The sequence below is a fragment of the Phyllostomus hastatus genome, unplaced genomic scaffold (assembly GCF_019186645.2).
Source record: "Phyllostomus hastatus isolate PE091 unplaced genomic scaffold, TTU_PhHast_1.1 phas_contig_65, whole genome shotgun sequence".
NCBI lineage: Eukaryota > Metazoa > Chordata > Mammalia > Chiroptera > Phyllostomidae > Phyllostomus > Phyllostomus hastatus.
Window position 1 is genome coordinate 13,397,691 of NW_025333932.1, and position 16,178 is coordinate 13,413,868.

The 16,178-nt window shown below is 41.5% G+C and overlaps 1 protein-coding gene across 4 annotated transcripts in view; it reads left to right on the plus strand.

Moving 5' to 3' along the window:
* Positions 1 to 18: 18 nt before the first annotated feature.
* The window catches only part of CA13 (carbonic anhydrase 13), a 49,764-nt gene continuing 33,604 nt past the window's right edge, over positions 19 to 16,178 (plus strand). The window contains exons 1-2 of one of the 4 annotated variants that reach the window (XM_045849375.1): positions 19 to 238; positions 15,876 to 16,073. In XM_045849375.1, coding sequence (XP_045705331.1) covers positions 16,058 to 16,073 — 16 coding nt within the window. In that variant the 5' untranslated portion in view covers positions 19 to 238; positions 15,876 to 16,057. The other 3 variants (XM_045849373.1, XM_045849372.1, XM_045849374.1) reach the window with 3 other exon arrangements.

The following is a 16,178-nucleotide window of genomic DNA, read 5'->3' on the forward strand; positions in this document are numbered from 1 at the left end:
CGCCTTCCGCTCCCTGACGTAAGCTCTCGTCCGGTCGTGGGCGCGCTACCCCCGGCGGTGGGCGCACAGGAGGAGCCAAGGTGTTTTTCTTCCGGGTTGTTTCCCTGCTTCAGAGTTCTGTGTGCAACAGGGGAGGAGTGTAGGGCGTTTTGAAGATGTTGTCAAACGAGTATCAGGGAGCTTCAAAAACGCCCAGGAAATGATAGGCCACTCAAGAATTGGAAAATTTTAGTTTAAGGTAAGTAGTTAATAAGTCTAGGAGGTAATGCATATGTTAAAGCTATTGTTTCAGGAACTGCAGATAAGGCCCACCACTCCCAGGAGAGACAGCCGACTTCCTGGGGTACTGTTAGAGATTACCGTCTGGGAAACAGGTGGAGGCATCCAGGCCATGGAGTTCCAGGAAGAGACAGACAACCACATGCCCCATGGGTACAGCTAACTGCCCGGCACGAGAATGCTGCAGTTTCTTTCACCTAAATTTTCCCTGCATTTCAAGAACACTCACCACACCTTCTTTATTCCCTGTTATAAAAACACTGGCTTGGAAAGAAAAGGTAAGACAATTTGTTAGGGTGCAAACCCTCCATCTCAGATTGCTGGCCATCTGAATAAAGCGCCCTTAAAAATTCAATCCCTGCCTCAGCTTATTGGATTCTGTGCATGACAGGCAGCCTGAATTCCGATGATGTCTGCCTTCTGGCTGTGTGTGTGCAGACTTCCCAGTTAAGACCTCTGGGTTGACTTTTCTAGGAAAGTGATACCATGCTTCCAAGAGCATCTCTGCATTAAAGTGTCACGTGTTTTGCTAATTCCCTTGTTACTGTCATAGAAAAGCCAGGTTTCAAACAAAGGTACAGGTACTGATTTCATTTTGAATAGAAAACAGTTAGCTGTTTGTAGTGAAGGAAAATGACTCCCTTCCACAGGACACAGGTCTCAGGTGTTAGCTGTTCACTCTGTATTTTGTTTCTTTTTTTTTTTTTTTTACTATTTTACAGTTCCAATTATTTTCCCCTCAGTCCCCTTCTGCCCAGCCCACCCCACAACTTCCAAAAGTCAATCCCCACCCCATTGTCCATGTCCATGAGTCTTTCATGTACGTTCATTGACTAATAATCCCTTCACCTTCTTTCAAATAGCCCCCCACCCTCCCTCCTCCCCTCCTACCTCCAGCAGTCTATTCTGTGATTCTATGCCTCTGGTTCTATTTTGCTCATTAGTTTATTTTATTCAGTAGGTCCCCCTTATAGGTGAGATCATATGGTATTTGTCTTTCACTGACTGGCTTGTTTCACCTAACATGATAGTCTTTTGTTCCATCCATGCTGTCACAAAAAGTAGGAATTCCTTCTTTCTGCTGCATAGTACTCCATTATGTAAATGTACCACAGTTTTTTAATCCACTCAAAAGACCTTATGCACCCCTATGTTCATAGCAGTGTTATTTGCAATAGCCAAGAATTGGAATCACTCTGCATTTTCTATAATTCAAACATCACATGACCTGTATGTCTGTCTGCAATCACGCATGCAGTCTGTCGGGTTTTTTACTATGCCATGTTTGTATCCCACCCAGGGTTCTGTAATTCCAGTGCATAGAGTTGTGACATAACATTTCCTCAATGACAGAAAATCCTCTGATGTGTAAGAAACAGGGACTGTAGCCAGTCCATGGAAAATGACTCTAAAATACCTAGAGGAATACTTCTTTTTATCTCTGTTCCTTCAAGTGATTGGTGCTCCACAAATATGTTTCCAATTTAAAGAAGCAGGTTTTATCCAGAGTAATCTCCTGGCCTAATACCTAGAAATCCAGAATCTGAACTAATGACAGTCACCAAGGACGTATGCAATAGCTGAAGGTTGGAAACAATCAAATACATATCACAAAGGCCATAAAAATATTTAAAGGGTACATAAAGTCCTTTCACATTTTTTATGATGCTTGGTTAAAATGAAAGTAATGTGAAAAAAGGACAGGAATTGTGAAGCAGCAGGTACGTGTTTAAAACCCAGAAAATGGGCAAGGGCAGAGAAGGATGTGTGTTATTAAATTAAGATTTGACCTTTCAATTTGACCTTTCAGCAGTGTTCAAAGAAAAAAAAGCAGATGCTGTGCTTTGTAATTATCAAGTTTAGTTGATAAGTCAACATTCAAACTTTCTAAAGCTCAACAGTGATTTTGTTTTTCAGTTAAAATTGTTAGTTTTCACAGACCAAAGTCAACAGTTTTTGACCTTCTGTGGTGTTTTAGAACCCTGTTGTGCTGAAATTTTGTTAAGAATTACATGGGTGTCTATACTGTGATTACATAGAACCAAAAACAAACATGTGGCTCCTTAAAAACTTCTTTTTCTCCTTTTGGATTATAAAAGTCATGGAGAGTCATTTAGAAACTTGGAAATTCAAAAAAGCATAAAAAAGAAATGCACCACCAGCCATGACATGACTGGGTTCAGATCTAGCTCACCATCTTCTTTGTCTCACTCAGATTGTTGTAACAGCTTCCTAACTGGTTGCTTTCATCTGTACCCATCCCACCAGCCAGAGTCCTGCTGCAATGGCAATCAGATCATGTCATTCATCAGCTCCAAACTTCTGATGCTCCCACATTACTCAGAATAAAAGCCAAATACTTACAAGGGCCTGCAGCCCCTCTATGGCCCCTCTGATGCATCAACCCCCACTGGTTTCTCACTGTCCTCTAATCATGGCACCTGAGTGTTCCGGCTTCTCCGGACCATCTGCCAGGGCATTTGCCCCTAAATATCTGCTAGGCTCCTCCCTTACCTCTCAGGTCTTATTTCAAAAGGCATCTTTTCAGAGAGGGCTTCATGAGTACCTCTGTAAAATCAGGGGTCCTCTTACTCCCCTACCCCCATCCTACTATGCCATTATTATATCGCATATAGTTTATATATTTTGCTTATTATCTGTCTTCTGCTAGAATGTAAGCTCCATAAAGGCAGAACTTTTCTATCTGGCTTTGTTTTCTGCTATATTTGTTTTCTAAAGTGTAACAAATCACTTAAAAATTGAGTTGCTCAAAACAATAGTCATCATTTATTATCTCATAATTTCTGTGGGGATGGACTTTGAAAGGGGCTTGTCTGGATGGATCTGGTTCAGGTCTTTCATGAGGTTTCAGTTAGATGTTGGCCGAGTTGCAGTCGCCTCAAGGCTCAGCTGGGGATGGGGATTGGCTAGCCAAGCACATTGCTCAGGGCTGCCACTGGCACTGGCCACTGCCAAGTACCCGACTCCTTTTAGAAGGACATTTCTGCAGGCCTGAGTGTCCCCATGACATGGAAGCTGACAGCCTCCAGACTGAGGATCCAGGAGAGGAAGACACTGCAATGTCTCTTGTAACTTGGATGCAGAAGTCACGCACTGTCAACTTGCCAGTCCAATTCAGGGAGGAAGGAGATGCCACAAGGGGCTGGCTATGCCCCTGTGCTGGAAACAGTGCCAGCACATAAAGAGAACCCAACAAATATTTTTGAACAATGAAGATACTCCATCACTCAGATTTTTAAAAATAGATTTCTTTGCAGCCTTTTTTTCTATGCAGTATACTATGTTGTTAATGAAAAATGAGAATTATCTCTCTAGATAAAAATTTATAAATATAAACACAAATAAGTGTACTTTTAAATGCAGTATTTCATGTCTTTCTAAAATTACCTCTTTTTGATATACAATAAGTTATTTCAATTCTTACCATTTGCATTTCTGTTTCTAGATTTTTTCTGTTATAACTCCATTATGATGAACACCATTTTAAATAAAGCTTTGTAGGGAGCATGTCTGGGAATATGATGTAAGGTTATGAACATTTATAATATAGCCATAGAATAAGACTGACTTATTTATTGAATCCAGGGAATAATTAACTAAATTCTTTGACAGCTGGATTATTTTGGCCTGAATTATCAGGGCTTTTCAACATTGATCTGATGTCTATACAACTTCACTTCCTTTTAAATAATCTTATCTCCTTTTATTTTTCATACTTTACTTTTGCGATATGCTCAAATAAGATATGAAACACTAAAAATAGGATTTGGACAAATTATTTAAAAACTGTATGAGAAGAAACAGAATAGAAATGTACAATGTAGGGTTTTAGCAATGATTGTATTCTTATCTGACAAAATGTTTGCCTCCAGTTTCTAAAACTGGAATCTGAGAAGTGTCTTGAGCCATGATTCACTGGAGTTACCCTTTCAATTTTGGTCAGAGAATTCTCCTTCTGACATGAAACCTTGGTCATTGAGTAAGTCCTTTGGCCCCTTGGGCCTCTGTGCAATCTGTCAGAGAGATCTCTCCTAGGCAGCTTGCATTATGCATCCCCATGGTAGGGTAACCTGAAGAATGGGGAGGTAAAATAATAGAAACTCCATACGTCAGCTCCATAAAATCAACAGCCTTCACAAGATAGCAAACGATAAGACATTCCTGTGGTTAATAAGTCCCAGCTGTACAAATCACAGGACACAATGAAAGCAAGAAACAGGCACTACTGGAGAGCACCTTGGACTTGGGACTCTGCAGACTGGCACTATGTCCCACTGTGTGGCTGGCCTGTCTGGGTAACTGAGGAATCTTACTCAGCTATTTCTCTGCTTGGTAAAATCAGATGAAAATAGCCAGTTGGGTTCACATTTAGGCTTTCCAAAAGGAGTACTTGGGGAAAATGTGCACCTCAGAGAGCCTGTGCATATGCTCTAATAAAACAGGATCAATTCATCAGTATCAACAACATCACTTTGATTTTCCCTTACTATATTAGTACACTTCATTAAATATTTTTATATGAAAGGTTATAACTTAATGAGTGCAGCTTACAACATAGTGTCTGATGCTTTGAAGAGCTGATTAACCATGTTTGCTGCACAGAGATTGGGCTGGATCCAGTCAGTTCAAGAGTGAAGTGGAGATGATGACCGTGGTCAGGAATCCTGAGTTCACTGGTTAGTGTTAGTCTTTTATTTGTTTGTACTTGATGGTTGTGAATCAGAAAACAGGTTCTTTTTTAAGAAGAAAACCCACAAATAATTATGAAGGGTTATTTAGCAAGTTAATGAGTTAATTGACTCCAAATTTTTTTGAAAAAATTTAATATGTACAGAAAAATTATAAAAATAATCTCTTGAGCATCCACATATCCTTCAGTTGGATCCATCAGTTACTGACCAAGACATGTGAGTCAGTTGCAGGCACCAGGGTACTTCAGCCTGATGGCTTCGGCATTCATATTCTACAGTCTCCCCAGCACATCATGGCACCTACAAATTATCATCAATTCAATGAGGCCACCTACATGCTGTCCATATCAACATTTCTCCAGTTGACCCAAAGCACCTATTTTAGCTTCCCTCCACCCCCTTTACCAGTGTAGGACTTAACTGAGAATCACACATCGTGTTTGGTTTTTATGTATATTTTGTCTCTGAACCTTAGACTGTGTAAATATCCTGTCTGCCTATAACCTTTTATCCAGAAGGTTTAGCTCCCATGACTGAGCTTTGCCTGAACCAGATATTACATTGGCCTTGCAAAAATGATTGTTTTAAAATTTCATCATTTCATCTGTATCCAATAGTTGGCATTCTCTCATAAAGAAGCATCCTCTCTCTCTCTCTCTCTCTCTCTCTCTCTCTCTCTCTCTCTCTCTCTCTCTCTCTCTCTCTCTCTCTCCCTCCCTCCCTCCCTCCCTCCCTCCCCCCTCATGGGTATTTTTGGGGTAGGATATTATAATCTATTACAATTATTATTCTTTTTGATAGCCGAATGATCCCAAATTTGGTATGGGACCTCTTATAATCTAGCTCCTGTGTAGGTGTATATTTTACATGACCCTGTTAGTTTTTTGTGAGTTTACCTTTTTTTAAAACTTTATTTTTTAAGAATAACTTTAAGTTCATGGGAATATTGAGAAGGAAATACAGAATATTTCCCATATACCCCTTGCCCCTATGAATGCATAGCTTCCTCTATTATTAACTCCTCCCACCAAAGGGTACATTTGTTACAAATGATGAATCTACATTGATGTCTTATTATCACCCAAAGTTCATAACTTACCTTAGGTTCATTTTTGGTGCTGTACATTCTGTGGGTTTGGAAAAATGCATAATGACATGCATCCATCATTATAGATGCAAATAATCATATAGATTATTTTCACTGTCCTGTAATCCTTTGTGCTCTATTTATCCCCTATCTTCCCAGCCCTTGACAACCACTGATCTCTTTACTGTCTCCATAGTTTTGCCTTTTCCAGAATGTCACATAGTTGAAATCATACAGTATGTTGCCTTTTCAGATTGGCTTCTTTCAATTAGCAATATATATTTAATGTGCCTCTGTGTCTTTTCATGACTTAATAGCTCATTTCTCTTTAGTGCTGAATAATATTCCACTGTCTCAATGAACTACAATTTAATCAGCCATTCACCTACTGATGGATATCATGGGTGCTTCCTAGATTTGGCAATTATGAACAAAGCTGCTATAAACAGTTTTCAGCTCATTTGGATCATAGAAAAAGTATGTTTTGTTTTGTAAGAAACCACCAAACTGTCTTCCAAAGTGGCTGCAACCATTCCCATCCCCACAAGCTATGAGTCAGTCAGTGTTCCTGATACTCCACAACCTGGTCAGAACTTCATGTTGTCAGTGTTCTGGATTTTGGACACTCCGATAGATGTGTAGTGGGATCCTGCTGTTGTTATAATTGGCAGTTCCCTAATGACAGGTGCTGTGGACCATCTTTTATATGCGCATTTGCCATCTGTGTATTGTATCTTGTTTGATGAGGTATCTGTTAAGGTCTTTGGCCTATTTTTATATGGGCCCAAGTGGTTGTTTGTTTGCTTAATTTTGATTTTTAAGAGTTTTTATGTAATTTTGGATAAGTCCTTTAATATATATTCAAACTTATTCCTCAAAGTTTGGTTCCTATTATATTGGCACAAATGAACCCAAATGTGCCAGAGAGGTGGATGAAGGATGCAGGACTTTTCCTTAGGTGCAAGAGGAGCATGAAGTTGACTGTACTTAGTTCTGTAGAAAACTTTTCCTCCTGCCGTGCTATAACCCCAGTGATAATCACAGAAGCAGAAGAAGGAAGGCAGGCTGCACTATGAGATGTTCAGGTGAAATCTAAAGAATAGTTCAAATTGAGCCTATTTTAGTCATCCCTAAACAACACAGCAGTATCAAAAGAGGTACCTACTGGTACATGCAGTTACCACATTGTGCAGCTGCTGTGTGGAGGGCAAGAGTATGATGGGAGAGACTTGGTTCTTCTTGCTGATGCATGTAAAGAATTATAGAACAGCAAATATATTAGCATGTAATCAGTTTATTAGTGATCTGTTCCCATGAAATAGAATGGGAACAGATCATTTCTAAATGTGACAGGTGAAAGGCAAAGTTTCAGGGTAAAGAAGGGCAGCAAACATGGAAGAGCAGCTGAAGACCAGGGTGGCAAGCCCCCAAGTGGCTCAAGGCCAGGTGGCCAGAGGTCCCGTGGCCCAAGAGCTAAGAAGACCAGGAGTACCCCAACCCCCAAGAGAGAGAACAAGTCTTTTATTCTGAGGATTTATATAGCTGGTGGGAATAGGAGGGAAAAAGAGTTACATGTTGATTAACAAGTAAATGTGGTGCCAGCTTTCCTGGGGTAATGTGACTACCTAAACTTAGGTATGTGTGGGGGTCTGTTAGCCCAAATCCTTATCTTGCTCCAGACCCCATTTGTTCATCTCATTGTAAAACAAATATGTGACAGGAGGCAGTTAATTAAAATTGGGGCACTTTCCAAAGTTATTTATGGGCTCTTTCTGTAAGCATCAGGGACTCCCTCATAAAACAGATAGTGACCAGAGGTAGACAATTAACCAAAGTTGTTTAATGGGCTTCTTCTTTGGACACTGGGTACCCTCTCCCACATTACAGGCCTTGGGATGAAAGCACACTTTCGAGGCCTTCTTTCCCAGATAGTGGGAACACTACATAGAATTTCAAGGACTTCCTTTCTTTCTTGCTAAAATAGTGTCTCTTGTGATGCTGGAACACCTGGCAATATTATCAGACCAGGCTCAGGACTGCTGAGTTAGTGTGTGAGACATGTCTCCTTCCTCCTCCCTGCCTCAGTTTACTATTCATTCTACCTAAGTGATAAAAGGCATTCCCTGGCAACCAGGATGCCAGATGCTGGTCAGTAACAGTACTGCAGTCTCAGAGTTCTTCCTATGCTGTCTCCCCCCTCAAGAGGAAAGGAAAGATGGTATTTAAACAGCCACTCTTCCATCTTAATCGAAGTTTCAGGCCATCAAGAAGCCCTTTGCACTAGTTTATTCATAAAAAACTACAGAGTTCAGTCTGAAATTTCCAAGGGACTAAACTCAAAGCCTTAATCTCTGGGACAGTAATTATAATCCCAGCAGATCACACTGTGTCTGTTTTTCACTGGGAGCTCAGCACAGCCAACCTTCCAAGACAGAAAGTTCACTTCTGTCCAGGGCAGCAAGGCCACTGAGCATCCAGGAGAGGCCTGAACACCCTGCTCCTGTGGGATGCAAAGGGCAGCATTATTAGGCACCCAGTGCCTAATAATGCAAAGGATGACAGAGAGCCAATGGGATGTGGGTGTGGGAGGGACCTGCAGGCCCCATAGGGCCAAAAAACGGTCACTGAGCCCTTCTGACTCTGGCATTTGGCGTATCTTCCTCAGCAGATGCTGGGAGGATGTCTTGTAAAATGTGGATAAATGTGCTGGCCTGACCTGAGCGTCCCCTTCATGAATACTGCTGTTGTTTTTGGGCTTTGCCACCGTCCTAGTTCTGGGCTTAAACCCCCACCAGGGCCACCTCCTGTGACTCACCATCTGGTGTAGCCTACAGGCAGTGCTTCCATTTCCCGGGACTCCTGCAGCAGGCAGGAAGTCCCCAGAGTCCTTTTCCTCCTGCCTTCCCCTCCCCACCACCCACCTTTTTCTGGGTTCAGAGCAGCATGGGACCCAGGCGCCTGGCTCAGCCAGCCCTGTGCGAGTCCCCTGGCAGCAGACCGACCACCACTCAGGCTACCGGCCACGTATGCACACCACCCCCACTTCTTCGGCACCGCCCAAGCTCCCTGCTATCCCGCCCTTCCAACCTCCTGCCAGGACCATGTCTCGGCTCAGCTGGGGGTATGCAGAGCACAACGGTGAGTGTCCCGCTGACAGACGGCCTGGGGAGCCAGGGGGTTGGGGGCTAGGAGTCCCACTTAGCGCACACAGTCGCCAGGACACAAGGGTCCCCTGCCCTGAGGCCCTCGCGGACCGCGTGCGGGGGTGGCTCTCGGGGTGTTAGTACAGGGATGACAGCCTGCCAGGGGTTACCAGACCCCAAACTTTACCTTGGTCCGTGCACTGCCCTTCGGAAGCGGACTGTGTGGGGGGACTTGCCCTAGTGACAGCACCTTTGGGTTAAAGTTGGTCTGAGGACACACTTTAATGACTCGAGGACAACTTTCCTTTCAGTCTTGTAAGTTCATTATTCACTCCGGGGAAACAAATAATGGAAACATGGGGAAATATATTTAAGAAATTTGAATAACTTGAATTGCAGTTCTGAAAATTCAGCCTGCCTTCTTGAGAACCCCAAGGCTGCTGGTTTCTGGGTTAACTATGACACTGGCCACGGCCCTGAGTCCCTACTTGGCTCAGACTCAGACTTAGGTTCTCTCTGGAAGGAGTTCAGACTTCTTCCAGTCTTCCCTTTCTCTCCTTTGGCATACACCCTGTGGACACTGATGATCAGCAAAGTGTTATTGAAATTAAAACAGGTGGGCAAAATGCATTTACTGATGGGTACAGCAGTAATTAGGCATGTACAATACTTCTTATCTATTTTAAACTATCGAAAGTAAAACATTTCCTTATTTTTATATTAAATTGAACCAAACTTATTGCTTCAAATACTGTTTATTTAAACTAATTGCAAAGTGACACCGACAAAGCCTTATAGTGAATCACTCTCAAAATTAGTCCTAAGAATCATAATGATAATAATATTTTTTGACTAATGTGTTTATTATTGAATGGTACTCTATACTATAGTTTTATAAAAACTTTCACACACAAAAAAGGAAACTTTCACTTCTTTTTTTTATTTCACCAGAGGACATTTTTTCTCATTGCTTTTTACAGACAGAGGAAGGGAGAGAGAGAAATATCCACTGGTTGCTTCCTGTACACACCTGGACCAGGGATCGAACACCATAACCCAGGCATGTGCTGGGTCTGGAAACCCACAACCCTTTAGTTCCAGAACTAAGCTCCAACCAACTGAGCTGCACTGACCAGGGCAGAAAAGTTTCACTTCTAACTTTAGCCTTTTGAATTATGATTAACTTGCCAATTAAAAATGGCAGCAGGTAAAATTTAAGACTTTAAAAATGAAACAAATAATTTGGATAGATTACTTTTGATAAAGGCTACAATTATAATCTTACATTTTGCTAATTTCTAATTTATGTTTGAATTTTTAAAAATTTTCCTCTCTGTTGGAAAAATTTGTAGTATTATCTTTTTAATCCTCACCCTAGGATATGTTTATTGATTTTTAAAGAGAGAGGAGGGGGAGAGAGTGGGAGAGGGGGAGAGATTGGAGAGGGGCAGAGAAACATCAGTGTAAGAGAAAAACATGGGTCACTTGCCTCCCATACGTACCCCAACCAGGGATTGTATGGCACAACCTAGGTATGTACCATAACCAGTAATGGAACCTGTAACCTTTTGGACAACATGCCAACCAACTGAGCCACCTGGCTAGGGTTGTATTATTATTATTAATTAATAGTTACTATGCAACAATAGTAATTATGGTTAGGAAAATATTTTTGATCAATGAGTATTCATTACTTTCTAATATGTTAGAAAACGTTGAAGCTGTCTTTAGAAAGTTTAAAAATCCTCAGGAAAGCCATGAGCAAAGACTGATTTCATAGTTCTCTACGAATTGCTGGGCCATTCCCTGCTTTAGAAGAAGTAGCACTCCAAAGGCTCACCTGTGCCAAAAATCGTGCTGGAAGTTATACATCCTGGCTGGTGGGTCTTATCTTTTTCTGCTTAGACTGGCAAAGGCCATGAATGAGCAGGTGACACGAGGCTTTGGAAGGGGGCAACCACCTTCACAAACAACTTAGAATATCTTCCACTAAACTTAGAAAGATTTATTGGCTTAGTTTAGAAAGTGTGACAATTACTGAAAACTATATATCACTATGGATATTCAAAAGCTCCAGAATAAAAGGAAGAAACAACATATGAGGTCTGTCCAGAAAATGTCCAGCCATTGTTAATATAACGAGAATTGTTTCTGGGATATCAGTGTAACCTGTCAACCAAGGAGACTGGACTGGAATGGTGGAATGTGCATGTGTGAAAAATGGCAGCTTCACTGTACTAGTCAGTGGGGGGATAGATGCCATTGAGTGAGCATGTGTACTGTGTGTCCATCACATTCAAAATGACTGAGCAAGTAGTGCAACAAATCTGCATCAAATTTTGTGTTAAACTTGAACATTTCTCTGCAGAAACTATTTTGATGGTTCAGAAGGCTGCAGCTATGGGCAACTGGTGATTGGCAGCTTCATCACAACAAAATGTTTGCTCATGTATCACATCTCATGCACAGTTTTTGGCAAAACATCAAATCACCCAGGAGATTCAGCCCAGATTTGGGGCCTTGTGACTTCTGGCTTTTCCCAAAGCCAAAATGAGCTTTGAAAGGGAAGTGATTTCAGACTTTTGTTGAGATTCATGAAAATCTGATACGGCAGCTGATGTTGACTGGGAGAACTGTGTGAGGCTCTAAGGTGCCTACTTTGAAGGAGACTGCGGTGACATTGCCCTATGTACAATGTTTCTTATATCCTGTATCTTCTATAAATGTCTCTGTTTTTCATATTACATGGCTGTATTCCTTCTGGACAGACCTCATATATCTCTCCTTAAGAACCATGTTTAAATGTTTTTAAAGTTGAAAGTTTTGAAAAACTTTCTAAAAAGGGGTCTCTTAAAAGGCAGGGAAATGAACCTACCCTAATAGTTAATATTTAAAATTGAGTATTTCAAAATGGTTTTGGTTATAAAGAACTGGAAAGAGGAGAGTAAAGTAATTAGGAGGCGAAAAAAACTGTTTCCTGACTGGAAAAAAGTCAACAACATGTTGTGACACGTGCACTGCATATTTGAAATCTAATTCTCTCTCTGTTAAGTCATACTTGATGGCTGTGAGATAGAAAACTTGAGCGTTAAAAAAAAAAAAAGAACTAGCCCTGGCTGGTATAGCTCAGTGGATTGAGCACAGGCCTGCAAACCAAAGCGTAGTTGGTTCAATTCCCAGTCTAGGGCACATGCCTAGGTCCCCACTAGGGGGCACGCGAGAGGCAACCCACATTGATGTTTCTCTCCCTCTCTTTCTCCTTCCCTTCCCTTCTCTCAAAAACTAAATAAATAAAATCTTTTTATAAAAAAAGACTAGATTGTAGACATTGAGAGTACTAGAAAGGTATGTGAGAATACTTAATAAATAAGGAATAGCAATTTTTTCTGTAGTAAGTTGTAAGCAAGAACTTCCAATGTTCAAGTTGCCTTGAAGTCCAAAATGTCAGATTCATGAGAGAACAACTTTTGACTTGCGTGTGTGGGTATGTATTCATGTTGGGAAGTTTTGTACCTGAAGCTTATGTAAAGGAAGACACTTATGCTTCCTTTTTTGCCAAAATGAGTAATCAGGGATATGAGATTTAGAGATCGAAGTTGTTACTGATTGTGACATTTTAAAAAAATATATTTTATTGATTATGCTATTACAGTTGTCTCATTTCCCCCCTTCATTCCCCTCCACCCACACACCCTCTCCCACCCACATTCCCCCCCTTAGTTCATGTCCATGTGTCATAAGTTCTTTTTCTTATACATTTCCCATACTGTTCTTGCCTCCCCCCCATCTTTTTTCTACCTACCATCTATGCTACTTATTCTCAGTACTTTCCCCCTTCTCTCCTCCTCCCACTCCCCTGTTGCTAACCCTCCATGTGATCTCCATTTCTGTGGTTCTGTTCCTGTTCTAGTTGTTTGCTTAGTTTGTTTTTGTTTTTGTTTTAGGTGTGGTTGTTAATAATTGTGAGTTTGCTGTCATTTTACTGTACTTTTTTTTTTATCTTCTTTTTCTTAGATAAGTCCCTTTAACATTTCATATAATAAGGGCTTGGTGATTATGAAATCCTTTAACTTGACCTTATCTGAGAAGTACTTTTTGTGCCTTTCCATTCTAAATTAAAGCTTTGCTGGATAGAGCAACCTGAGATGTAGGTGCTTGCATTTCATGACTTGGAATACTTCTTTCCAGCCCCTTCTTGCCTGTAAGGTCTCTTTTGAGAAATCAACTGACAGTCTGATGGGCACTCCTTTGTAGGTAATTGTCTCCTTTTCTCTTGCTGCTTCTAGGATTCTCTCTTTCATTTTAATCTGGCTAATGTAATTATGATGTGCTTTGGTGTGTTCCTTCTTGGATCTAACTTCTTTGGGACTCTCTGAGCTTCCTGGACTTCCTGGAAGTCTATTTCCTTTGCCAGATTGGGGAAGTTCTTTATTATTTGTTCAAATAAGTTTTCTACTTGTTGCTCTTCCTCTTCTTCTTCTGGTACCCCTATAATTCAGATGTTGGATCATTTCAAGATGTCCTGGAGGTTCCTAAGCCTCTCCTCATTTTCTTGATTTCTTATTTCTTCATTCTTTTCTGGTTGTATGTTTTTTTTTTGTCCTTCATTTTTTCATCTAATTTGCGACCAAAATCAACCAATTCTGTGAGCATCCTGGTCACCAGTGCTCGGAACTGTGCATCTGATAGGTTGGCTATCTCTCGGTCACTTAAAAGTACTGGTTGTGGACCTTTCAATTCTGTTTGAGCCATCTCCCCCCACCCTTTGGTCTTGTCGCGCTTTTTACATATGAGGGGCAGAGCCTTAGGTGTTCACCAAGGCAGGGTACCCCAGTTGCTGGGATGTGATGTTGTATGTGGGGCCAGGATCTGAGAGGGAACAATGGCATTTGTTCTGCTCTCCGTCAGACCTCAGTCCCTTCCTCTGCCTCCCCCGAGCAAACTGGGCCCCTCTGGTGCCAATTCCCATGTGGGTGAGCTTGTGCACCCCGTGGGACTTTCCAAGGACCTCTCCTGTGAGGCTGGGAGTCTTGCCCTGTTCCTCAACCCCCACAGGTGTTTTCATTCAGTGGCCCAACGCTCTATTTCCCAGCGCTGGGATCCTGGGTTGCGCGCAGTGCCTTGCTTCACAATCACCGCCTTGCTGGGTCTGCAGGTTGCCACCTCTCAGCTGGGGTCTGCCAGCTGCTGCTTGCATGCTCAGTGTCCACCTGCTGCGGTCTTGTGCACCCTGGATGCCTTACGTGCCCGGTCTCAACTCTCTCTGCTCTCCGCTTCAACCCAAGCCTGGTGGCCCGACTCCACCCTTCCTACCGGTCTGGATGAAAGTGTCTATTTTAACTTCTTGGTTGTCCGACTTCCATTCAGATGAATTTTCTGTCAGTTCTGGTTGTTATTCTGTTTCTAAATTATTGTTGTCCCTATCTTGGTTGTGCAATGAGGCACAGTGTGTATACCTATGTCTCCATCTTTAATTGTGATATTTTTACCTTTCATGAAATATTATTCTTAACCTTATCTTTTAAAAATATCTGTGTTGTTAATCACCAATGTTTAGCTAATTGTCATGCTGTGTCATTTTTACAAGTACTTGAGTTTTGGAGAAACCAGGTAAGTTGGTTGGTAAGAAGAGAAGAGCTTAGCCAATGGCCATTAGCTTTTCTTAGCTGATGGTGGCTGTTTTGGCTACAGATCAGTGGAGGAGACAATACCCTCTGACTAGGAATGATGAGGCTCTGTCCATGGACCTGGAGCTTATGTAGAGCTGCCTGCCACCTTGCTGTTGCTTCCGAGAGGCAGAACTCACACTGATTTTCCCAGAGAAATGCAGAGACCAGACAAGGGAATTGTTGGCCTATTGGTTCACATTAATTTACCAAACATGTCTGGTTTGGGAACTTGATGCAGTTTTGGCCTTTGAGTAGAGGATCAGGGTGATCATTGTCCTGTGTTTTGGAATTCAAATGTAGCATAGGCAAAATAACCACAGAAGGACATCCTGAAATGTAGAAGAAGAATAATAAATTGTTACCTGACTGCACTGCAGATCATCTACAATACTACATTTCCTAACATGGTGCAGCCATTGTATTGGATTATCCCATGTGAGAATTTATATGTTGCCTGTTGCATATCACAGGTCATTGAGTAAGGGCTGGGTGACACCTGAAGATACCACCAAGTGATGGAAGAAAGAAGGAGGCATTCTTAAGAACTCACACCCTCTGTGCTTATTCAGGTCTTTAAATTCTTTCAGTCATAAACTTGGTGAGCTCTGCAGCTACCACAGCTCATTCTTGGAGCTGAGACTGAACCTCATTGTTCTCAGTGAAGAATTGTGCTATTGTTTTTGCTTTGGTAGAACAGTACCTTTGGAAAGTACCTTATAAAGTGTACATGCTCTTTTGTCTGCAAGGATTTGTTTAATTCTGAAAATGAATGAAGGTAAACCAGGAAGTTTCCATACCTATAATAAGAGCAACTAGTCTTTTAAAAACATCAACACAATTAAATGTGAAGGTCTTGAACATGAAAATCTTATTTTATTAATCCTTATTCTCTCTTCAATCTCAAGCACAATGCATTGCATGCAACAAGTACCTGTTGAATGAAATCACTTGTTTAGTCCTTTTCTTTTGGCCCCCTGTATTCAAGGTCCTGTTCACTGGAATGAACTTTTCCCTATTGCTGATGGGGACCAGCAATCCCCAATTGAGATTAAAACCAAGGAAGTGAAGTATGACTCTTCCCTCCAACCACTTTGTATCAAGTATGACGCAAGCTCAGCAAAAATCATCAGTAACAGTGGCCATTCCTTCAACGTTGACTTTGATGACATGGAGGACAAATCAGGTTGGCTTTTTGGGGGTAGAAATGAGGAACTTGGGTGTTTGGATGATACCTTCTTTTCTCTCATATTTGAAACACCTATGCAGTGTATGGCCTTGTTTTTACTTT